Source organism: Sinohyriopsis cumingii, chromosome 12 (genome assembly GCF_028554795.1).
Source record: "Sinohyriopsis cumingii isolate HCF-2022 chromosome 12, ASM2855479v2, whole genome shotgun sequence".
In the NCBI taxonomy this organism is placed as follows: domain Eukaryota; kingdom Metazoa; phylum Mollusca; class Bivalvia; order Unionida; family Unionidae; genus Sinohyriopsis; species Sinohyriopsis cumingii.
In genome coordinates, this window is record NC_142972.1 from 12678345 (window position 1) to 12705688 (window position 27344).

At 33.4% G+C, this 27344-nt stretch overlaps 1 protein-coding gene across 1 annotated transcript in view; it reads left to right on the forward strand.

The window, feature by feature from the left end:
• LOC149786015 (E3 ubiquitin-protein ligase rnf213-alpha-like) overlaps positions 1–27344 on the forward strand; it is a 431187-nt gene that overhangs the window by 286418 nt on the left and 117425 nt on the right. The window contains exons 54-60 of the mRNA XM_089978093.1: positions 124–315; positions 2223–2355; positions 5693–5896; positions 7208–7344; positions 11525–11732; positions 13405–13589; positions 19072–19403. Coding sequence (XP_089834219.1) covers positions 124–315; positions 2223–2355; positions 5693–5896; positions 7208–7344; positions 11525–11732; positions 13405–13589; positions 19072–19403 — 1391 coding nt within the window. The remainder of the gene's footprint in view (positions 1–123; positions 316–2222; positions 2356–5692; positions 5897–7207; positions 7345–11524; positions 11733–13404; positions 13590–19071; positions 19404–27344) is intronic.

Genomic DNA, 27344 nt, shown 5'->3' on the forward strand with positions numbered 1-27344 from the left:
CTAATCATGGTTTTACAAAGTTCTAGCATTTGTCACAGGAAGAAGTTTATATCTAAACAGTATTATTCCTGTACTAAAATAATTGGGGTTTTAATAAATATGACTTTACATATTTTTTCACAGGTTGATTGTTGTTGCAGAGAAGGATGTTGTTTACCAGAAATTTCCAATTCCATTAATCAACCGTCTGGAGAAACATTTTCTGACTGTCAACACCATGTTGAGACCAGAGCAAGGTGATCTTGCCAAAAGGCTGGAGAAATGGGCAGATAATTTTGCCACTGAAACAACAGCTTTGAGCCCACACTCTATGAAGTAAATAAAATTTAAATTTGCATGATGGTCACCTGCTGTCAGTCACCATCTCTTGCTTCTCTAGACATTCCCTTGTTTTCATCTTATCATTTTTATGTACCTTGCTATAGTGTGTGGAGATGAAGTGTGAAGGTAGCATACAGGATTGCCTATGTCCATCAATCACATCTTTAAGGTTGAATATTATGTTAAGATTTCTATCACATTTTCTCTTTTTTTCCACAACTGTATGGATGTTTGAGATGAATGTATGAAAGTTGTTTTGCATCAATAAATTGGAAGGTGTGTAGCATGAAACATTGGGGGTGCTGTCATAAAGGTCAGGGTTGCAGATAAATTATTTTAGGTTTCAGAAACCAGAAAAAAATTACTGTTTGCTCCATAATTTAAGAGCTGTTTAAATAAATGGATGAAACTTGTTATATTTACAGTATATATATATATTGTCAATACAAATTGTATTGCATTATTCTGAGGTCCTATCTTTAAAGTCGATGTTATAGGTCAGTATCATAACATCTCTTATGTTTCTGCCTTATGCCTTAAAAGGTATGAAACACAGTATATTATGTTTCTCCTTTTTTTCCACCTTGTGTATTATAGTTAAGGTTATTTCTTCAAGGTCAAGGTCACTGATCACTATTTTCCCATTCTTTTTGTATTTTCCTCAATACACTTATTTATAATAGAGCCATTATTTGGTTACTTTACATGTCTACCCAGTAATTCTACAAATTTGTCACCATATTCTCAATGATTTTGGTTTCATTTCCATGAAAATTAGGAGAACAAATCACTAAATTTGTTTGAAAATATTCATTTCCATTGAAGAAAAATAAGTTTAGTTATCAAATTATCTCAGTTGAGAAACAGTATGTCAGTATAAAATATGTTATTATGAAATATTTTTTAATTGAATATTACAGCCTTTAATTAAATTATTTCATAGGGTAAAGTTGTCCAATAATGCACACTGTCTTCAAGAAATTAAACATAAGAATTTAGATGCATTCATATTTATCAGTGGTGATTAGAAGAATTAAATGACACTATTTGGCCACGTTAGGATGAACTGTGCTTTTTGTCCTATGGATTATATCTTGTTTTCTAGATACTGAATTTCATTTTATAGTTGAATTCTTTTTGTCTGTAATAATTAGCATAACTTTGATGATGACATGTCTTTGCAATGTTAGTTCATGAAATCGTTTTTTATGCAAACTCACCCTGTATGTTATGGACTGTCATGGATAGAACAGACTGTTATTAACAGATAACCATATTTTTTGTGAAATTGTTTTCCATAGGAGTATCATGGATGCAGTTGAAATTATACATGCTTAATGTAATGTTTATTTCACAAACAATGATTTGTAGGTGTTTTCTTGTGGATTAAATGGTATAAAAGAATCATGCTTTTTGTCTGTGTCTTTCAAGACATTAAGTAAATTCCATATATATTTAAAGTGTCCAGTAAATACAGTGAGCCTATAGATCTAGACAGTATCTAATGTCCATGTCAGATTTTAATACGAAAATGACAGATTTCTTTTCCATCCAATGATTTTAGACTGACAAATGTATGACCTTTTTAAAGTGTCTTCTTTTTGATACAGTGATTTTTAACTCCTCTGTGTCCTTTATACAGAGTCTTCTATGGAAGGTTATTCTAATTGATAATTATGTGTCCTTTTTGCAGTGTCTTCTTTTTGATAAAATAATTTTTAACTGATAAATGTATCATTTATATATGGTCTTCTTTGGAAAGTTGTGCTAACTGATAAAGATGTGTTCTTTATACATTGTCTTTTGCGGAAGGTTATTCTAATTGATAAATGTATGTATAAAGCTGTAATAAAATCAGCAGTAATTCATTGAGATAATCAAATGAAAGGAATGTTTTGCAGACATGGTAGAGGTCGAAGACAAAGGTCAGTTGGAGAGGTGTTCATTGGTTACCATGCTGACACCTACTCAGCCATAATCCTATTTGTCTGGGATGATCTGCAAAAGAGTGAAACAGAACCTTCCAAAAACAAGGTAATTAACACCTTTTCAAGAAAACATGGACATTAAAAGATCCTGTCCATATGTGAATGAATGTATGCAACAATATCTGCACATGTATGTAATGGTACCCAACTTACATTGCTGCATGTTTAAAAATAAAAGTTTGAAACCTAATAAATGGAAACTTGAGATATTGTTGACTCAGAGCAGTGTTTGTAAATGGGCATTGTGGCCTTTGAATTCCAGTCTATTCATTGTGGGTGATGTGAATGGATGGATGTTGGGAAATAATACTTTGCCTGAAATGTTCAGTTGTTTGGTTTTTTTTTACTAACTCCTACCTGTCATTACAAAATCATGTAGGGTTTCTACATTCCCCCAACCGGAGGTGGTGTTAAATTCACATAAAAACAATTGTGGACCTTACAGATTTAAATTTAAATTTGTAATGACAGTTGTAAAGTGAAATTTCTTTAAGATGGTGCTTTTTTAACCCTTTACTTTATAGCATTTGTTACTTTGTGGACTGTCAATATATGGGTGCCAAAGCCTGTGTGTTACCTAAATGACTCTATGTACATGGGCCTGCTTGTAAAATTTATTGCAATGTTTAAATTTTAACCATTTGTTCCCTTTTATATACATATCTTTTATCTATAGATATGTTCTAGAGTAAAATCTGATCTTTATAGTTGTATAATTATTTTTCATGGATGAAGTTTTAATATACTTTGAAATCATGAGAGAACATACACAATGTCATGTCTAAATTTGTGTACCCAGCCATAGCTGACTTTTCTCAACCACTAAATCCACCAGTTGCTTGTCAAGGACACTATCACTAAATCATCTGAATTTGATAAAATATTAAAATACATCAATATCGGAACCTATATATGACATGTTGAAGTCTTCCTGGTCACCATTCTAATCATCTAAATGGAAGAAAATACGGAACAATGTCAGAGGCCTCCAGTTTGGAGAGTGTCGAGATATTGACCCACTTACTTAAAATAACAGATGATTATATCTTAAACAGCATCTGCTCCCAAGGCAATTACAGGGGAAAGAAAATTACATCTAAAACAGCATATGCTTCCAAGGCAATTACAGGGGAAAGAAAATTACATCTAAAACAGCAACCATGTGATGTGACATATTGGTCATTTACTTCAGTACCTGTAAACTAATATGGGGTTTTCCCTGAATGTGGTGTTTAAACCAGCTCAAATGGCTCAGTTCACTCTAGGCAATGAAATGCTTTCATGCAGATGGTGCACAGGCATCCTAAAACATCAACATGTGCAAATCAAGGAGGCATTCAGTAGCACTTCCATGAGAATATGATAGAGGTATCCAAAGCACTTATATGAGGTAAATGGTTAAGGTAGTCTACTTCCATAAACTCAATGCTTACTGTGCAGCTAATTAAATTATAACATCATTAATATGATGTCATTTTTTATCTAGGTTTATCATGGTGATGTGAATTCTGGGAGAGATTGGTAGTAAAATCATGTGATTGGGACTTGTGTTTGGTATTAAATAATAAAAATGACAAATTCCTTTTTAATAATAGTAACAGTTATGGGAAAATGATAAGGACAACAGAAGTAAATAAAACCTTTGGAAATCTTTAGTGATTTATGGCATGTCTTAATTTGCCTGTACCGGCTTCTGTTGCATTAACCCAATTTGATCTCAATAAACCTGTTATAACATACCTGTTTCTTTGTATATTTCATAAGAGCAGTCTGTTCAGCTATTATTTTATAGACAATATTAAGGTACTTTTTCCCCATGCTTTTCACTGTTATGACCCTTACGTGGGAATAGATATTCAGCTCAGATAAGTGCAAAAAAATGAATGCTAACATAAATTTTGGTTAGGTTTTTTTACTGTTTTGACACTTAGCTATTTAAAATTTAAACTTTTAAAACCATTAAATAGTCTAGCATTTCATAAGCAGTCATCCTTCAAGTGGCTTGATCTGCAGAATAATACCATATTTTTGTCCCGCTTAGGCAATTTTAGTATTAGTTGGACCTATGTTTGCACATCATCTCTATGAAATGGTCAGACATGTTTGTCTGGGCCGAGTGGTCTAAAGCGCTCTCCATTATGGATCACTGCCGTCTCACCTCTGTCTGCGTGGGTTCAAGTCTCGGATTCAGCCAATGTGTGGTATGTGAGAAAGCTTGTAGTAGCTTCTCGTGGGCAGGTGGTTCTTTCCGGGGATTTTCCCCGGGTTCTTCCTCTACCATTAATACTGGCCGCCATTTATAGCCTATCATGTGCTGAAAAATGGTGTTAAACCCTACAACAACAAAAACATTTTTGTGTTATCACTGTCTGGTTTAGAAAACATAAAGTTTTACTTGATGAGACCTCGTAGGAATCAGATTTCCAGTATTCCATGAGATTATTTAGAGTAGTTATGGGCTCTGATTTTCCATCTTTTGGTTTCCCAACACAAGTTTGACTCATTAAGACCCAGCCATGTAAATTGTAATGGGTGCAGCCCTTTGTGATGCACAAAAGGCTAATAACTCTTGTTTCTGTAATATTATTCAAGAACAGATTTATACTACCCATTTGTTCAGAAACAAGTTGGGACACTGGTTTCAGAATTAATGAGTTAATTTAGCAAGCTGATGAGATTTTAACTCGTTTAGAAACCAAATATTTTTTTTAAAAATCACAGAAATGCCCTGTTTAATAAATTGTCAGTGTTTTTAGATCACCTGGCAAAGAGGCCATGGGTGCTTATGGTATTACGTGTTATCCATTGTACCTCATCCAATTAATAATTGCTATTTTTAACTTCTCATTAACCACTTAACCCATTTCAACCAGGCAAGCTTGCTTGGAGTCCTTTAAAGTTTGTTCAAATGATGACCATCCACCATCACATATGACCACCATTACCTAATTAATAACATTTTCTTGATTCATCTGAACAAACTTTGACAAAATTTGACAGAATCCTAACATAAAGGTCTCTGAAGCTTGTACAGATGGTGCTGATCCATCATCTATCTCCTGAATGTTACTAAAAACAAATTAAAAACCTTTAAATGACTTAAAAAACTGCTGAACACAATTTAGTCAAGTTTGGAAGAAAGCATCCTGTTATAGGGCCTCTCAGGTTTGCAAAATGATTAAAAAAAAAGGAGAAAATTCTTTCATTATCAAAAAGTATCATTCTAAAAAAAAATAATTTTGGTTAACTGTTCCTACATTTGGCTTAAAGGTAGCTGTCACCCAGGTGAGCAGTCTTGTGCCCACATTGGTTTCAAAGTGTATAATGTCACTTGGCAGTAATTTGGAGTATACAGGATTATATTATTCATAATTTTTGTACAGATTTTAGAAGAGTCCAAAAAACTGCTGCTGTGGAGTGCCACACCAGAGGCTGTGGTTAGACTGGACAAATGTCGTCTGCATCATCAAGAGGTTGAAGCTCTCAGGAGGACATATTGGGAGGAGCAGACACATGACAATCTTGCAGAATACTTACAGCAGAAAGTTTGCTCTGCCAGAATAAAAAAACGAGACTGTTTTGCACAGGTGTGTATGATACTGAGTCCTCTTTGTCATTAGTTTGAGCTGATATTTTTTTTATTTTCTGACAGTGTAAATAAACAAAAAACTCTCTTGAACTATGCATCATTTTCATAAATTAAAGACTGTATTAAAATAGTGAGAACAAGATGTGAGTTACATACTGTATTTACATAGTTTTTTTCCTATTTGTCTTGCATTTTTTTATAGATTAATGTAAAACTTGATACACATTATGGTCTTTATTAAAAGCTGTACACAGTGACAAATCTTTGTGTCCCTATAATTTCTTTAAGAGTTTTTGCCCATTGTGACTTAACTGCTGGATGCTTTATGACAGAATTTTGTGAATGCAACTAGTCTTGCAGTTTTCAATTGATTGCTGTGGAACAGTACATATCATGGTCATCCTCAGAAGATATGCATGTTGACCAGTCTTTGTACTCATGCTATGTACCTTTTATACGCCTCCATGAAATAAAACATATTAATGTTATGATGTTGCCCATCCTTCTATTACCAATTTAATTTCTGCACAATATCTCTAGTTATCAAAATGGAAGGCTTGCACTTGGGGTAAGGATTACCCTTATGATTTTGGAGTCTAGAGGTCAGAAGACAAAAATTGAATGTCAGGGTCACTGTGAGTCAAAGAAGATACATGGTTTCCACACAATGACTTATATTCTCCATCATTTGTGGTTACAGTTCTTTGTGTAACAGTTTGAACTTAGAATAATAAACAATCATATAGATTTAGGAGTCGAAGATCATGGTCAGGGTCACTGTGACTGAAAGAATAAAAATGTTTTCTACATAGTAACATTAGTTCTACATTACATACCAGGACCAAACTTTGTGGATGACTTGCACTTGGGGTGTAGGAATAAGCCTATTTATTTGGGGTCAAAAACTGTCACAAGCCAAGATCACTGTGACTTAAAAGTGAAAGATTGTATTTTGCACAATAATCTTCATAGGATGGCTAACACTTGGGGTAAGTTTGAAGCCTATTGATTTGGGGTTCAAAATGTCAAAAGTCAAAGTTATTGTTAATGAGAGAAGAAAAGATGTTTCTGTGCCAAAAATTTCAATTGTCTAAATAGAGGAAGGAGTATGAAGCATGGGGTAGGCATATCATGTGCCACTCATATCACTCTTGTTTTCACCATAGATTCATCTTCATTATGAAATACAGGTGGAATCCAGGAGGGGTCTGGTATATTTACATGGACAAAATGTTTATCATTTGTCTGCTTTACTTGCCTTGAAAAAAGGGGAGTCTAGTGAAATTTGTTGTGTATCTATTTATTAAAGGTGACAACACATTCCAAACTCCTGTCACCATCAGATAAAGAAGACATTTCCATGGCAACAGGAATATCAGTGAATAGACTATCACTTGAGGCCCTCCAGTCCTTTGACACAGAACAGCAATTCAGTAGGAAGATAAGGTAATAATAATATGTCATTCCCACTGGAATGAATTTTTGTTTCTCCCACTTTTCAGAAGAATTTGTTCTCATATTGCTCCAAATAGTTTTTGGATCATAAAACTGTGGTGCTCTTGGTTAGTGTTTGGCTAGACAGGGAGAGAGACGGAGAGGAAGCTGCCTGTGTTGTTTTCTTTTCGAGATCTTAAAATCATTGATCAACAATTTTATCAAATTTTGACAAAACATTCTTTATATAGATGGCTTTAAAAATTTATACAGATAATGCTGATCTCCCATCAAATGTGGGCACTATTACTAAAAAATCTGCTTAACAGAATTTTACCAAATTTTAATGTTTTTACAAAATTGTGCAAGTCTGCCATGGAATATGAGCACCCTTTACTAAAAACAATAACTTTAAACAACTTTTTCTCCAACAGAAACAGCTTGTGAGAATTTGATTAGATTTGACACAAACATTTTGACATGGAGGGTTTTTAAATTTGTACAAATTATGCAAATTTGTCATTGAATATGGCCACCATTACTGTACTTACAATCTAAAATTCTTTGAATAATTTCTAAAAACACCTGAACAGAAATTGACAGATTTGAAGAAAGCATATTGTGGAGATAATGCCAATCTAACATCTAATATGACTTTTGGTATTAACAGCAGGAAATGTTTTAATAACTTTAAGTACAGAGCTATTTCACAGAGTTTGATCAAAGTTGACGTCATCCTAGCTTGACAGTTTTTTAGCCTTTCACTTGTGTAGAAATGTTGCCAATCCACCATCAAATATGGCAAATACAGCAAAACCTGTCTTGAGAGACCACCAATTCTGCCAATAAAAGTAGTATCTCGAGACAGGTGGTCTCATAACAGGTTTGTACAAAAAGACCAGTTTCCAAATTCAAATTTCAGCATTGTTTAGAAGGAAACATATCGACAATCACTGTCCATATATTCTACTTTTTACTTATACAGTGGCAGTTCATGACATGTACTTTAGCTTGTTTTACATTCTATAACAAATGATAATAAATGCTTCACCTGCCAATAGCCAGACTCCTTTTTTATTTGTTTGTAATCAGAACAGTCTTTACTTTTAAGGTGGTCGTGGTTACAAGGAATTACATAAAGGTCATTTTTGTTTGTCTCTGTTCTTGTGATATGGTCATTAATAATGTTGAAACAACCTGCATGTACTTTAGTCTGGTTTTCAATATTCAGTATATGACACTACATGCATGGCTTATAAAATTTAAGAAATCAGAAGCCGAATGTGTTTTTAGAACAGTCTATTTGGTCATTGTCACAAAAATTAAGTTTACATGGGTATATGAAATTATGCTATTCATTTCAACCAGGATATTTATTTTTCTATGATCTGAAGATTATTTCCATGTAAATTTTCAACTATAATGACATATATAATAAGGTATTGTTTTCCTACAAATCAAAGGAAAGATATATTTTTAAAACTTTTTCAAGGACAAGCATGAGATACAATTTGGGAAAGTCACATGAAGGACTGAAATCATATCAGAGTATATTTTATCTGTATCAAGAGGAATGAAAATAAGGATGCAGTGATGGGATACCTAAGCCTGTGTTTGTATTGTAGTTATCTATATCCAGATTTAGGGATTATTTTAAAACTACTCCAGAATTTCTTTTGCATGATAATTCATAATTAGGTTCTTTGCCTAATTTATTTATCCCTTACATGCCAAGATATTCTACTCGAGGTGGACATAAACAACTACCATTGATGTGATGACATCATCACCAATAGTTTTATTTTTGTAATTTATATTTGAACAAAATGGAATAAGAAATAAAATTTTCTGACAGGTACTGAACAATTATGCTTGTACATTTAATGCAGATTTTAGTTTATTTTTGTTTGTCATAAATTCAGTGCTGTCTTTTATTTTTATTAAAAAAACAGAAAACCTGATTCCAGTAAATGCATTTCCATTTCATTCCAAGTGTGTGTAAATGAAATGATGGATGGAAGTGATAATTCAAAATATAAGTGAAAAATAAAGAGATGACATCAGAGATGCAAATGTGAATGAATATAAATGAAATAAATTCTGCATGCAAATGAAACGAATAGAAATGCATATTTGGTACAGTTAAGATATAAGGATAAATTTGATAATTAAATACAAATATAAATTTATAATCAGATGCAAGCATAAATTTGACTTTTAAATACAGGCATAAATTTAGTAATTAAAAATGAGCATAAATTTGATAATAAACTACTGGTACAAGAATAAATTTGATGCATAAATTTACTAATCAAATACAAGCATAACTTTGATAACAAAATAAAAATATTAATTTGTCAATTAAATACAAACATAAATGTGATACTTTAATACAAATATAAATTTGATAATTAAATACCTGCCTAAAGTTGATAATTGAATACACCCATAAATTTAATGCTCATATTTTATAATTAAATATAAGCATAAATTTGATAATTGAATACAAGCAGTAATTTGATAATAAATATAAGCACAAATGTAATGCATAAATTTGACAATTAAATATAAGCATAAATTTGATAATTAAATATAAGCATAAATATAATGCATAAATTTGATAATTTAATATAAGCATAAATATGATAATTAAACATAAACATAGATTTGATAATTAAATGCAAATATAAATTTCATAATTAGATACAAGCATAAATCTGATAATTAAATATGAGTAAAAATTCATAGGTTTAGTGAATCTTCAAGCCTTGGTAAAAGTTAAAGACCATTTGAACAGAAACCAACAATGGGATGTCATTGTTCTCTACTGTATATATGCTACACTGTGAGGTGCAAATTTGGAAGTTGTGATTTAAATGAGATTATAGGCATAAATGTCAGCTTGTGTAAAGTACAAAATATCTATATTACCTTTGCACAGGAAAAGAACAGTCATGTACACTGCATTGTTTCAAAAGATAATGTCTGTTGTGTTACACAGTGCAAGTCAGTCTACATATGACATTAAGCTGTATTTGCTTCAGGTTTTACAGATTAAATATAGAAAATGTGCTTTTATAGTTATTATTTATAAAATAATCAATTACAGACCCAAAAACAGGTAATTTTAACAAGGAAATGAAAATGGAATGCAGAATGAATGCAGATAAAATACAGAATAAAAAAATGAAATTGTGAAACCATTATGAAGGAATCAAAGAACATTGATGCATAATGATAATTTATAAATGAAATTTAAATGAAACATGAATGCATTTCATAAATGGATTAAAAAATCAATCTGCCTGTTTATTGGGCTGCCACTAAATTTAGCAATAGCTTGGAATCATTATTCTTTACAGCGAAAGACAATTCTTCTCAAACTCAAGCCATGAAATTGCTGTTGCAATGTCTGTATCTGTGATGATGCATCATTGGTATTTGTATTTATAAAAATTTCATTGAACTGAATTGAAATGAGAAATCAGATTTGCAGATAAATATTGAACATATATATTGTAGTTATCTTAATACAACTTCCCCTTCTAATTAATGCACCCCCCTTTATCCACACACAAAAAAATTCCTGCCTTAGCTAGACTTATAGATCGATATATCCATTATGGTATGTACAGATAATTAAAACAGTACATGAGTAATCTAATGACTGTTAGAAAAATCAAAACTACTTAAATTGCATATCTTTTCAGTCAAAGTGATATCCAGTATTCAGTGGCCTCCCTTTCGAAATTGCATTGCCCACATGGCATCTATTAGAATAACTATGGTATTTACATTGCATTTTTATTTATCTTAAATTCAATGCCATCTCTTGAATTTTATGCATCTTCTGTTTTATAAATGTTACTTCATAAGAAAGATTCTGAAGCTATAGTTTCTTACATTTAATATTAAAAAATATTGTTTGACTTTGGTAAATGAATTCCAAAGGAATAAAAAGGAAACAGAAACTATAAGTACAAAATGCAATTATGAGACAATAAATAAAAAGATGACAAGATTTTATCTGAACATAAATGGAATGTAAACTGAATGCAAATGAAATGCAGAACAAATATAAATGAAGCACAAACTGCAAGTGAAATGAAGATTTCTCAGAATTATAGTGTCAGGGTCAGTATAGGCGAGGTGTCTGTCCTTATAGTTCAGTTCTGTTTTCTTTCTCATCCAGAACTTTCTTGGAGTCTAACCCTGAGGAGGAGTTGCTCCTTGTAGTTCAGTGTGACTCGGGTGACACTAATGCTAGCTTGGTGGCTTGTGCCAGATACTGTATCCTGGATGAACACCAACAGATGAAGGATAGAAGGACAGCTCCCTGTCATGTCATCTTTATCATACAGCTGCCAAGGATTGCAGGGGGATGCTTTACTGGATTCCAAGTGAGTGTCAATAGCCATTTTATTTAGATTCCTAGAACTGCTGGGGTGGTGTCCCACCTATATCCGAAAAAATGGAAGACATAATGATGCTCATGTCACTGGTTTTGGCATCAGCAATGTTAATAGTGATGCTGGGGTCATTTGAAGGGAACATGGTGTTACTATTTTTGCAGGCACATAAATCTGATAAAAGTAAATCATGTCATTCTGTTGAATCTTAATTATTTGTTCTTTGTGTCAGTGAAGAAGTTGTCTCCATTTTACATTCACCTGTTATTGCTGGACATGTTTATTGGATTCAAGCTGGTATTCATTGTTTTAGTAGATTCAAGCTAGTACATTGACCTGGAATTGCAGGGATTGTTTTAGTAGATTCAAGCTAGTACATTGACCTGGAATTGCAGGGATTGTTTTAGTAGATTCAAGCTGGTACATTGACCTGGAATTTCTTGGTATGTTTTAGTGGATTCAAGCTTGTACATTGACCTGAAATTGCATGGCATGTTTTGGTGCATTTTAAGCTGGTAAATTGACCTGGAATTGTAGGGCATCTTTAATGGATTCAGTCTGATTTTTTCTTCATTAGTTTGAGTGGAAATCGTGTTTTAATAGACAACTTTGTTTTAGTGGCAAGTGAACATTCATGGCTGGAATGTAATAAGCACAATACACTTTCCCAAATTATATCAATGTTTTGGGCAACTTAAAATTATGTTTTTTTATCTAGGACATAATTATTTGACAGGACGTGGAACTTAAAATGTAAGCCTTATCACTTGTGCAAGTTCTGTACCTTTGGATTGGATTTTCACACACACACACACACACAGAGGAAAGATTTTGTCAGTCTCCTGGACAAAATAATAATTTGGGCACAATTTAGCTTGGGGAGTAATCACCCTGAGTAAACATAGGTGAAAAACTATCTACTTTTTTTGTTGTAGTGATTTTCTTCTAAGTTTTTGCTCTTTTTTTTCCCCCTTCACCCAGACACAGTTGCATGTACAGTATTAATTTGATAGTACATTCATTTCAATCTTTGTTAGTTGTTAAATGCTCCAAAATCTATGACAGTAAAGTGGTTACAAGCCATGATGCAGATTTTCTATGCCAATTCAAAATTCTTCCTCTAAATCATTTTAAACATTGTTTTCATTAAATGCCCAAATAAACTGCACTAATACACTTTCATGTCTTTTGTAAGTAAAAGGACACCTTTATTTCTTACGTTAATGATGAAATATATGACCAGTGTGGTTCATAAATTATGTACCATAAATGAAATTCTCTGGCCCACTCAGTAAATCCAACTTTTGATTTTACAGTTGCTACTAGGACCTAATAAGAATCACAGTAGGGAACATGTGATAATTGGTTGGCTAAGTAAGGACTTTCCAGTCCATTCAAATGTCATTCTGAGGATTTACAGAACTAACACATTTTAATACAGTGTAACATTATACATGTGTAACTGACCATTCAGAACCCTCTGTGCATGAGTCATAGTTCCACTGGTACTATCTACAGGCATCTGCCTCTTTGATACCACTCTGTGTTAAGACCTCACAGAAGTTGTTTGTATATATTAAAGTTATTGATAGTTAGAACATGGCTTCTCATCTTATTTTTTAATGCAATAACACAAATACAGTGACTGTTATCATAATTTCAGTGTGGCCTGTGGCATTCAGTGCACATTGATGACCTAAGGGCACAAAGCAGTGACATGCCCACCATACAGGGCATGATGGGAGTATCCATAGCATCATTGATGGAGAGGGCTATTTCTAACTCAGCATCAGAGAAAGGTGCCATGGAAACAGATAGCATGAGAAATCATGATGTTCCAGAAGAATTGTATGTATAGAGAGACACTTTATTTTAATATACAGTAGAACTGGTCATGAAAGTCCACCCTTTCTACCAAAAGGTAATGGTCTCACATGATAGGTCTTAAGACTATATAATCACTATATATCTGTGTTTGTCTCTCTAGGCAGTTGGTCTCTCATAGCAGTGATCTCTCATCTGTAGCATACTTCAGCTATTGTTTGTTTTGTATAAATCAGAACTGTCTTTTTTAATTCTTTTGTCATGTTAATTTGATGTCATATAATCTGCCATTTTATGACAAACAGGATAACAATGTGATATTGCTATTCATCCATACAGTCATGACTTATATTTTTAACTCCTAACCTTATATTTGTCTGATCAATCAAACTTAAAGGTCAACTTTCTTGCTATGCTTTCCATATAGGGCAGGCATGGGGTCAATTATGGGTGCTCAGTTACAATTATGATTATGATTACAACTACACTTTATTTGGAGACCATGATTGCGATTACAGGATGATGATTATGATTTTGATTGCTTTCTATTTGCTTGATGGAAGAGTTGCAAATCGAACATGAATTCTTTAATTAATTAATGGTCACCTAAAATTATAAGACAGAGTATATTTGTAGAAAAATTAGCTTGTATATTGGCCACCTAAAATTACCCATTTCTTATTGTAATAGTCAACATTCATGGCCTATTGCTTATGGAAACTTTTATTATTCTCACAATTATTAAGAATATAATTAGTGATTTTTCAGTTGTAATCATTTGTAATCTGATTATACTACGTGATTACGCTGCCAATGAAGGACAATTACGATTATAGAGCTTCTGAAATTGATGATTATGATTACTGCTCACACTGTAGTTGATTAAATTTTATTATGATTACAATTGTAATTTTCCCCAGACCTGATATAGAGAAAAATCATGTTCTGTTACTGTGAATCAAAAATACAACTCACTTGGAATATACTAAAGTCGTGACTCTATCTTCAGTTTTACAGAATAAAAGGTAGAAACATTTGTAAGGTATTGGGTTTATTTCATATCATTAGCAGCATTTTGAGCTCATCTCTATGAAGTAAAAGAGTGTCAATTACACTACTCCTGACATTCATGTTGATGTTTTACAGATAAAAGCATATGTCATAGGTAACATTTTCGGAGTGGGTTTCATAGCACCTATTCCCAGTGGATGGGGCTAACTTTGTACATGCATATACATTATCTGTATAATACATTCTTGTTTAAGTTTTGCATTTAGCTTGTTTTTTCCACACTGTACTCTACCTTTATAGCTGGAATGAAGCTTAGTGGGCAGATACATCTTGATGAATACTACACCCACATAACAAAAGTAGAGTACTATGACCCATATTTCAGGCTTCACTAACTTTGGTTTTATTTTGTTTTAAGTTTATTTCTTCAGCTCTAGCTATCCATTATCTATACATTTATTTCTGGGAGAAAACTCCAAAACATTTTCAGATATCTCTATGAAATTTGGTACATATATTAAACTAGTGGAGTAGATGTGCTTTTTGCTATTCACAATTCTTTACTTTTAATATTTATTATCTTTCATATATTTGTTCATCCATTCGTCTCATTTTTGTTTCTGAAACAGAACTCCATAACCATCAAGATCTGTTTTTAAAACTTGCTACACTTATTAGACTAGTGACCAAGATGTGCAATTTGCTATTTATATTTTTGCAGTTTAGCATTTTGTATGTTTGATTCATTGGTCTGTCCATTCATCCTTCCGTTATCCACATTTTTGTTTCTCAAGCAAAACTCCTAAACAATTTAAGATACCTGTGTGAAATTTGGAACACATATTAGACTTTTGATGTTGATGTGCCAATTGCTATTCACAATTCTTCATTTTCGGTACGTCTTATGTTTCTTCTGTTTATCCATCCATGACACTTCCTTTTCCATAGCAGGGCTCCAAAAGCATTGACGATATCTATTAAACTTGGTATACATACTAGAGTAGTGGTGTTAATGTGCTTTTCTTTGATTTCACATTTGTTCAGTTTGAGATTTTAAAGTTTTTTAACTAATTGTCTTTTCATTTATATATTCATTATCCATACTTTTATTTCTGTGGCAAAACTCCTAAACCATTTAAGAGTTGTTTTGTTTAAATATTCTTTATGTTTTTATTCATTGGAATAGCCAGTCAATCATGTTTCATTCACACTTTCATTTCTGAAGCAAAAGTCCAAAACTCTTACAAATATCTTTATGCCATTTTGTACATATGTCAGTATAGTAATCTACATGTGTCTTCTACTGTTGAAAAGTGCTTGGCTTCATTATCATTTTCATTGGGCAAGGAGACACAGATAACTGTCTTTTCACATGCAATTATATGATCATTGATGGAACTGTGTCATGAAGTAGAGCAGGAATAACTCATACAGTGGTATGTGATCATTGATGGAACTGTGACATGAAGTACAGTAGGAATAACTCATATAGAGGTACAGTATATGATAATTGATGGAGCTGTGTTGTGAAGTACAGTAGAAATAACTAACAAGTATATGATCATTGATGGGACTAAATCATGAAATACGGCAGAAATAACTCACAAGTTTATAATCATCAGAAAACATCATGAAGTACAGTAGAGATAAACACATACAGTGTGTCATTTCTAGATAATGGCTGCATATGCCTGCTGACTATTAGGTATCTCCAATCATACATCTACCTTTCTGTGGGGTTTTTTGTGCAAAGGAGTTTATAAATATTTTTCTAAACCATTGATGGCTTGCATTTGGAATAAGAAAGAATTTTAGGCTTTAAAGGTCCAAGGTCGATATCACAGTGACACAAAGAAGAAAAGTATCTTTTGCACAGTAATTTCTGTTCTCATTCACTTTCCTTGACCAGTTTATTTGGGACCAAGTTAATGTTGCTATGACTTTAAGAAAAAAATTGGTTTTCCTAATGCACAGTAAGTTTAATTCCAGGCAGCATATCTTGACTAAACATGGTGAATAATGGCATGCATTTGGAGCAAGAAGAGGCCTGTTTTGGTGTCAGAAGTCATGGACACTGTGATGCAAAGAATGAAAAAGATTTATGTATTTAAAAAAATATGTAAAAACTTCATAATCTCCCAGATTTCCTGCATTACTTGTCATTTTATTGGAAGGAAGTATGCTGCAGATGATATGCTAGAAGAATTAAAAATCCAGGTCGTAGTCACCAAGAAGAATAAATTGGTTTCTACATGGAAACTTGTAAAGCATTTTCTTTCGACAGTATTTATAAATAATATGTCTCTTTGTTAATAAAGTTTGAGTGCTTAAAGGTCAAGGCTATTGACCTGGTAATAACTGTTTACCTGAGTTAGGCATGTTCTCTACTTGTTCCTACTTTGCAACTATTACACATTGAACCAATATATAATGTATCTTTACAGGACTCTTGCTCAAGTATGTACTTGTATTATTTATTATTATATTATAACAGGTTTACCCAGCACTACATTGTATTATTCTAAACACAAATTAAATGCTTCAGGTGAATAAGCATTGAAGTTAATGTTCTCTCTACAATTTTTGAAGTGTACTAGTACCTGGGCATGTTGGACAAATGCTTGTAAACCATTGTAGGTGTACTAGTACCTGGATATGTTGGACAAATGCTTGTAAACCATTGTAGGTGTACTAGTACCTGGACATGTTGGATGAATGCTTGTAAAACATTGTATGTGTACTAGTACCTGGACATGTTGGACAATTGCTTGCAAACTACTGTAGGTGTAGTAGTACCTGGATATGTTGGACAAATGTTTGTAAACCATTGTAGGTGTACTAGTACCTGGACATGTTGGACAATTGCTTGCAAACTACTGTAGGTGTACTAGTACCTGGATATGTTGGACAAATGCTTGTAAACTACTGTAGGTGTACTAGTACCTGGATATGTTGGACAAATGCTTGTAAACTATTGTATGTGTACTAGTACCTGGACATGTTGGACAAATGCTTGTAAACTATTGTAGGTGTACTAGTACCTGGATATGTTGGACAAATGCTGGTAAACTAGTGTATGTGTACTAGTACCTGGATATGTTGGACAAATGCTGGTAAACTATTGTATGTGTACTAGTACCTGGATATGTTGGACAAATGCTTGTAAACTATTGTAGGTGTACTAGTACCTGGATATGTTGGACAAATGCTGGTAAACTATGCATATGCCTACCATAAGGTAGAGTACAGAACATATTGTTATGATTTTGTCCCTCAGTCCATCCATCCTTTCCCAATATTGTTTGCACACAATTACTAGAGTTCTCTACCATCTACAGTTACCAAACTTTGTAAATGACGTTCATTTCATAGAAGAAATTAAATAGAATTTCCTAGAAATACATGACATATGCTTTGTAATGGTTGATCATTCCACAAAGATTTTTATATGCCTGCCATAATGTGGAGTGTATCATGTTATGATGTTCATTCATCTGCCCATCCATATTTATGTCTATCTGTCTATTCACTTTTTGTGTACAGACAATGACAACAACTTGAGTTTACCACCATCTACCTTTTCCAAGCTTTGTAAATAGCTTGCATTTGGTTAAAGCATGAAGTCTCTTAGTTTTTGGATCAAAAGGTCACTGGACACTGTGAATGAAATACAGAAGTGGTTTCTGCGCAATATCATTAGTTCTACTTTACAGACCTGGAGCAGATTTTGTTGGGTATAGAAGAAACCTATTGAATTTAACTCAAAGGTCAAAGGTCAAGTCACAGTGACTGAAAGAACTTTAGCTTTTCAACCATGTAATTTCATGAAAGTTGTAGGTGACTTAAATGTTGGGTAAGAAAGAAGATATTGTTTGAAGGTCAGAAAGGTTAAAAGTCAAAGTGACACTGCAAGAATACATTTTTATTGGTATAATTTTAGTTTTAGACAACACACTTTTATCAAAGCTTGCACTTAAAATATGAAAGAGGCTAAATAGTCAGGATCATTGTGGTTCAAGGAAAAATGGGATGTGCAGAATAACTTTTGTTCTAAAGTAAGTTCTCTGACCAAACTTTGTCTTGTACTTATTGTAATAAAAACAATATTCTGAGGTGTAAATGTCAGAGGTTACAATCATGGTAATTCAGTGTGGAAATAATGGCTTTTACACAGTAAGCTTAGTTAAGGACTGTATAACTTGACCACTTTGGTCAAGTTATACAGACAAGTTGGTTAATAATTTCCAGAGTCAAACATGATGTGCTTACATATAGAACTATTAAACTTGGGGCAGGCATATAATCTGTCATTCATAGTATTCTTATTGAATATTAATTTTAAATGTTGCATAGACTAGTTATATACCTTCAGGTGAATGGTGAAGAAGGTGGTATTGGTACTAGGAGGATTGAGGGAGTGAAACAACAAGTACCAGTAAGAAGTCAGTATTTTTTGCAAAGAGTTTTTTTTTATATTTTTGTATGATTCTTATAGACAAAAGGATGATATGGCAGTGAAGAGGGAAAATGGGAATCTCCAACACATGCTATATTATGACCAAGATCATCAGCCATATAGTAAACCTTCAAGTGATCTTGGATTTGGTCAGGGTCAACAGCTGCACGATGTTGGTCTGCATCCTGCTCCACACACAAGACAGTCAAATTCTCAGTCATTTACCAGCTACAGACTGAATGCTCGCAGTCTGATTCAGTCTTGTGTCCAGTCTGCCCTGGCCATGGTCAAAGACAGAGAGGAAGCCACTGAGAGATCAACAAATAGAATTACTTTGGTGCTGAATTTATTGCATGAAAGATCAAATGAAGGTTAGCTGAATGAAAAATGTCATTTCTGATTTTTATGAAGAATCATTGTAGAGTTATTTTCATCCCACTAATTCTGCATAAGTATTTGGAATGTACATGCATCCTTGTTATATCCCATTTCAAGTAGCATCCATTATGCAAGATTAACTTTGTTAGTCAGTCTGTACATCCATTCTCTTGTCCTTGCAGTTTGTCCACCTGTACATGTTTCTGTCCTTTCTACTCAGATGGTAAATGCTACATTAGAAAGTTTGTTGATATCAGACTTGCTGTGTTAGTGCTCTGTTGTGAAGGTGTCTTATACTTTAACTGGGTCACTGTGACATATACTTTTCAGGTATATTCCATGTTGCTTAAAAGCTTGGCATGTGTCAGCTGACTTTATATAAGGTGGTATCAAATTCCATCGTTTGGCTCCAGAAAAAAGCAAAACTCTTCTTATAAAACTCTGCATTTGGTTTAGGTAAATATAACTTGTTGTTTGAGACGGATCTTAGTCCATACATATGTACATTTTTAGCAAATTTAAAATGACATTTAAGATAATGAGGAGCCAAACCATGTAAGGATTTATAGACTTGTAAACCCTTCTGAAATTGAGTTCTCTGCTGAAATGGAAGCCACTTTAGGTTTTAAAAAGATTTCTTGATGGTGTATCTAAATCAGCATCAAGAACAACTCTGGCTGCTCTTTTTGGAATTTCAGTAATCTTTCCTGATTTTCTATACCACTATTACCCCAGACAGAACAACAATATTCTAGGTGTGGCTTGATATATAAATTGCATAATATCTTTCTCTGTTCTAGAGGGAGATAAGTTTTTTTCTGTTCAAGAGATAAAGCAGTGAATTAATTTTTAATGACCTTTACAGCCTGTATTTTCCAGCACAAGATATGGTCTATCATAATGCCAAGTAGTTTTTCATTTTCAGACTGTTGTATATCCATTCCTTTTATCATTACTTTGAAATCGTTTTTCTCAGCTTTTACTCTTGCTCGACTACCTATGATCACAGCTTTTGATTTTGGTTGAATTTATCTTCATACACTGTGTTCACACCACTTATTTATTTTTACCAAATATTTATTTAATTTAGAGTTAATCTCATTGCCTGTTGATCCAGTGTTATATAATGTCATGTCATGATGAACATGGTGGTGGATAGCTCAATGTGAAAAGGGTAAATCATTGATGTACAGCAGAAAGAATTCTTGGTTATCAGAAAGTTTATTTTAAAAAAGAAACTTGTTGTTGTCTGTCTTCACGATATGATCATAGCCAATTTAAGCTTTCATGCTGAGCTGTTCCAGCAGGATTTTGTGATTTACAAGGTCAAAAGCCTTTGAAACATCAAGAAACACTGTGCCTACAAGGTTATCTTGATCTATTGCTGTTAACTAATCATCCACCATTCTAGTTAGTTGTAGTCTGGCATGAATGTCCCTCATGGAAGCCTGATTGTCATGAAAGTAGCAAATTAAATGATTCCAGGTAGTTTTTAAATTCATTACAAACATGTCCTTCAAATATCTTTGAAAGTGTTGATAAAACTGATATAGGTCTATAGTTATTCATAGAAAGATCTCCCTTCTTATGTACTGGAAGTTACTTTTGCCCATTTTAGCCTGTCTGGAAAAATACCTGTGGAAATACTTAGATTGAAGATATAAGTAAGTGAAAATGCAATCAATTGAGATGAGAGTTTTAGGAATTTAGCATTTATATTATCTAGACCTGTTGCTGTTGTGACATCAAGTTGGTCTAATTCATGTAAAATGAATTCAAGACTTATTTTAGGGATTTCGAAGCATTCTTCTTTGCTAAGTTTTGAAGAAATATGTTCATTTAATTCATCACTGGAGACTCTTCTATGAGTTGTGAAATACACAAGTTTTTCATTTATGTGCAGAAAGTAATCATTGAGTGCATTTACAATTTTAAGAGGTTCTTGCTTAATGTCACCATTTTCATCAATAATACATGTAAATGGCAGGTTATTGACAGACTTACCTCACAAGTCATTGAAGGTTTTCCAGAGTTTTCTAGGATTCTTTTTTGTATTACTATCAGATGCTTCAATGGAATAGTAAGTTTTCTTTGCCTTTTGAATCATTGACTTAACTCTGTTTTTCCATAATCTGTAATTGTCAGTATCTTTTAATTTATGAAATCTAACCCTTGTCTTAATAGCGTTCAGTATATCACCAGTAATCCAGTTAGGTTGATTTTGTTGCTTGACTCTATTGAAATTGAGTGTTCAGGGTGTCAGTAAACATATCTGTCCAGATGTCAACAGCATCTGATGGGTCATCCAAACATTCAATTACTGACCAAGGGATATATACCAATATCATAAATGACAGACTTGTAAAATGGTATGTTTCTGATAAAAATGCAATAGCCCTTGGCCTCAATATGCTTTTGTATGCTATATTATTTTAGACCTTAGAGAGCACTTGTCATAGTCTTAACCATTCCATTTGTGAAAAGATGTTAACATTCTCCTAAATTACTGTTTCCATGATCAGAACAGTATTTTTAATTACTGCTCCTCTCACGTTGTTGAAAAAAATATTGCAGATATTATGTTCATTTGTTTCCTTCTTTGAGAGTTTTGTTTCTGACTCACTGGTCTCATCCTCATTGTTAACTTTATCATCTATACACCACTCCCTCGATAACTCGCGCCCTGATAACTCGCAAACCCACTTATAATGCGGTGTCAGGCGTGGATCCCATTTTTAAACCCAAAAATACCAGAAAAATTTATCCATATTTGTTGAACTTCAAGAAAATCGCGATCAAAACTGGTAACAGAAACTTTGATGTATTGCTCGTTTTATCATTGAAAATGGTAGATAGGACCTGGAAATTTTAATCAACACTATGAAATATCAAATTTAAAAATAGCTCATACAATTGTTTACATTTTCTTTCCAAACAACATTCCTAGTACCCTGCAATTAACAATATATAAGGAAATTTTGATCAATGAAAATGTCACTTACGCCGAGTGGAGGCAGTACTTTAATCAATAAATACAAATTAAATAATTTTTTATCAGTTAAAATTTGTGTTCTAGATTCATCTTTTAGTTACTTTTAAGTGTAATCATCATAAATGCAATGTGTCCTCTTGTAATTAAATGCAAAATGTGTCAATCTACCATAACAGCTATATCCGCGAGAATTTCTATGAGAACTTAATTAAGTGCCGACCGTGTTTTGATAACTGAATTGTGGAAGTATTGGTTGTATTGTTGCACTGAATTAAAAGCTGGCTTCCTTTGTATTATCACATTAATTATGTCTTTTGAATTAAAAACAAAGAGGTGGAATAAAAGAAAAGTTAAAAGGCACAAAAATCGGATTAACTTAAAATCTAGTGGCCTCAGTCGTATGTCGGGTGAACTCACTTCATTTGATCAATCGAACACTGTAATAAACGTTATTGTGTATGTAACAGAAACTACCTTAAATTAACTGACTCTTTCATTCATAACTGTGATCAAAGATGACAAGGCAGCCAAGCGAAATGAATACTTCATAAAATATCGAGCTTGATTTCACAGATACGGGACCTTTGTGGGCAAGCGAGGTTCAGAGAATTCTTGAACTGGCATTTAGAGGTGTCCTCAGTGATGATAAGAAATTTCATTATTACTTCCACTGAAATCACAACATTAACATTGAACTAATTGAACAATAAAAATTGAGTTTCGACGTAGATGTGTCATGAAAAAAATGTCGTGTGTTTTTAAAAAATGGAATCTTGTTTGGTGGTGTATCAGCAGTTAGTCTAGTTCCCAAATTATGGACTACCGATTTGGCAAAATACTATTAAACACCACTACAGGAACCAGACTCATCAAGAAAACAAAAAGCAGTGATGTAATGTGCAGATTTTTCGTGTACACGTGATGGTTGTTCAAACCAGTTGGAAATATCTTTCATATGTTGGATATTTTGAAGAAAAAAATGTTATTTAAACAGAATAACAAACAACTTCATTAGAAAAAGCACATTATTAAAAATTATTATCGATGTGATTGTAAAATGAGGATTCAGTCAATAAACAGCCTGTTCCCTAACGCCTTTCCCCCCCCCCCTTACGGTTTTCTCAATGTCAGAGCGATTTTTTCCCAATTTTTGGAGGTTCCTCGGTAACTCACACCTCGTTTATAGTGTGGTCTATGTTTGTGGACCCCGTTGTATGCAAGTTATCGAGGGAGTGGTGTACTTTCAAATGGATGAAACAGCTGAATTAGTTCATTCACAAACAAATTTAATCAGCCAAAACCAAAACCTAATGCTTCTACTACATGAGTGTACATGGTTTGTTTACAGAGTAGTCCCTAATACGCTATACTATCTTTAGGCACATGTATCATGCACATGCATGCAATATGACGATGTTCAGTATTGTAAAATACTGCATGATTCTAACAATGTAAAGTTAATGGAGACAGAAATTAGCATATAATAAATGTGCTTTATGTCCTCTGTTTCGTAGTCAGTGGAATTTCAGTGTTAAGATTAGGATAATCTGAATTAAATCCTGAACCCTTAATGCCTATGTTAATTACTTAACTTATTATATATATATATATATATATATATATATATATATATATATATATATATATATATATATATATATATATATATATATATATATATATATATTGTTCTTGTAAATTAAAACTTTTTTGAAGGTTTCAATTTTAACTATCACCTTCATTCTCCTGGTCTCATATTACTTAGCTAATATATGCCTTTTTTTGCATGCTATATACTGTCTTTTAATCAGCTTTTTATGCACAACAAAACAATACTGAATTGTTTGAGAAAAGGTTTAATACATGCATTATAAGAAATGTAGAATACATGAGTATATGCATTCAGTCTCTATCTCTCTCTAACTCACTCTCTCCCTTTCTCTCAAACATGCCATTATTCATTGTTACCAATATTCTACAACATCAAAATCATAACTAAAATAACATCAATACTTAATTAAAATATTTAATATCTCTGTATCTATATGTAAAAGACTGATTCCCAATCGGTGCTAGGCTGATCCCAGCATTACAGTGTATTCTGGGCTGATCGCAGCTCAAGTAGAAGTGGTGCTAGGCTGATCCCAGCTCAAGTAAAATCTGTGCTAGGCTGATCCCAGCATTGGAGTATATTCTGGGCTGATCCCATCTTCAAGTAAATCTATGCTAGGCTGATCCCAGCATTATTGTGTATTCTAGACTGATCCCAGCTCAAGTAGAATTGGTGCTAAGCTGATCCCAGCATTATTGTGTATTCTGGGCTGATTGCAGCTCAAGGATAATTGGTGCTAGGCTGATTACAGCATTAAAGTTTGATCTAGGCTGATCCCAGCATTCAAGTGTATTCTGGGCTGATCCCAGCTTTTTATGTGCTTCTAAGGCTGCCAGCATGCTAATTTATTCTGGGCTGATCCCAGCTTAACTGGACCACTCCGGTGGCCTAGTGGTTAGAGCATCCACCTCGGATGCAGGAGGTGGTGGGTTCAGTCCAATACCAAAGACTTATAAAAATGGTACTAATAGCTGCCTCGCTTAGCACTCAGCATTAAGAGGTTTGTGTTCGGACTGGTCAGCCTGGTGTCAGGATAATGTAACTGGATGGGACATCATGCTACATGTATGTAGCATGATTCCCCAGTGCTTGACATCGACACTATAAACTGCCACACTGCAGACATCTTAGTGATATGACTGAATTTTTTTAAAAGCTATGTTAAAAATCCAAATCACATCACATCACAAATCACACGCACACACACATATCTTAACTAAATCTATGCTAGCCTGATCCCCGCATCAGAGTGCATTCTGGGTTGATCCCAGATTCATGGAATTGAGCTAGGCTGATCTCAGCATGAAGAAAATATTCTTTTTTTTTTCCTTTTTAAAATTACCTTTACATTATTAGTACATAATAGCTTATTAGTATCCAATTGTGGAAAACTATACATATCGCTTGGCAGCCCCATGCATATGAACAACATAAGGGCACAATCCATGATGTAGTTCATTAATGGGTGGTGACTGGCGTGGTGGTGGGCCAGCACAAATCCATAAGAAAAGTTTGATGCTGAGACTCTAAATCCATTGTCTGTACCTTTGAAAAGCCAGAGAAGTGAAACTCTACATTCATTGTCTGTACCTTTAAACAGCCAGAGAAGTAAAACTCTACATTCATAATTCTGTATCTTTGAAAATTAGCCAGAGAAGTGAAACTCTACATTCATTGTCTGTATCTTTAAACAGCCAGAGAAGTAAAACTCTACATTCATAATTCTGTATCTTTGAAAATTAGCCAGAGAAGTGAAACTCTACATTCATTGTCTGTATCTTTAAACAGCCAGAGAAGTAAAACTCTACATTCATAATTCTGTATCTTTGAAAATTAGCCAGAGAAGTGAAACTCTACATTCATTGTCTGTATCTTTATAGAAAACCAAAGAATTAACTCATCACATGGTAATCTATATCATCATGCAATGTTACATAAGATTATCTAATTTGGTTGGCTCTTTGAATTTCACTGCCAATGTCAGCCAATAGGAATAGTTCTGCTCATGCCCCCCCCCCATGTGATCTTCCAACAAACCCAGATATGAAGACAGCAAGTAAGAGGCTAATAACAGTCTCTTGCATAATTCCCTGTCTGCCTTTCAATTTCAAGGTACATGTACGACACCCCTATCCAAGTGTTAGCCACTGACTAAGCCTTATAATTTGACATTACATCATCTTACCACACCACCAATTCCTCTTATTATTTATCATTGACATTGTTCATGCTTTTAACAATTAAATTGTCATATTCCCTTCTTAAATTATTAAGTGATATGTTATATATGTTCATAATGTAAAAATACTTTGTACACCTCTCCCTTGATAACACACACAACGGGGTCCACAAACATAGACCACACTATAAGCAAGGCATGAGTTACTGAGGGACCTCCAAAAATTGAAAAAAATCGCTTTAACATCGAGAAAACCATGGCGGGGGGGAGCGGCGTTATGGAACTGAGCTGTTTATTGACTGAATCCTCATTTTACAATCATGTTGATAATAATTTTTAATAACGTACTTTTTCTAATGAAGTTGTTCATTATTCTGTTTAAATAACATTTATTTTCAAAATGTCCAACATATGAAAGATCGTTCCAACTGGTTTCAACATACATCATGTATAGGGAAAAAAATCTGTGTATTACATCACTGCTTTTTGTTTTCTTGATGAATCTGGTTCCCGTAGTGGTGTTCAGTATTATCCTGCCAAATCGGGAGTCCACAGAGCAGGGAGCTAAACTAACTGTTGATACACCACCAAACAAGATTCCTTGTTTTTCAAAATCACATGACATTTATTTCATGAGACAATCGTCTACATTGAAACTCAGTTTTTGTATTGCTCAATTAGTACAATATTGATGTCATGAATTAATTAATTGTAATTAATAATGAAACTCCTCATCATCCTTGAGGATATCTCTAAGTGCCAATTCAAGAATTCTCTGAAACCTGCTTACCACATTGGTCTGTATCTGTGAAATCAAACTCTTTATTTTACAAAGTATTTCTTTCGCCTCAGGCTGCCTTGTTATCTTTGATGACAGTTATGAAAGAGTTTGTTAATTTAAGGTAGTTTTTGTTACATACACAATAACATTTATAAGTGTTCAATTGATCAGATGAAGTGAGTTCACCAGACATATGATTGGGGCCGCTTGATTTTAAGTTTGTAGGATTTTCATTCCTTTTAACTTTTCTTTTATTCCCCCTCCTTTATTTGATTCAAAAGACATAATTAATGTGATAATACAAAGGAGGCTAGCTTTTAATTCGTTGCAACAATATAACAAATACTTCCGGAAGTCAGTTATCAAAACA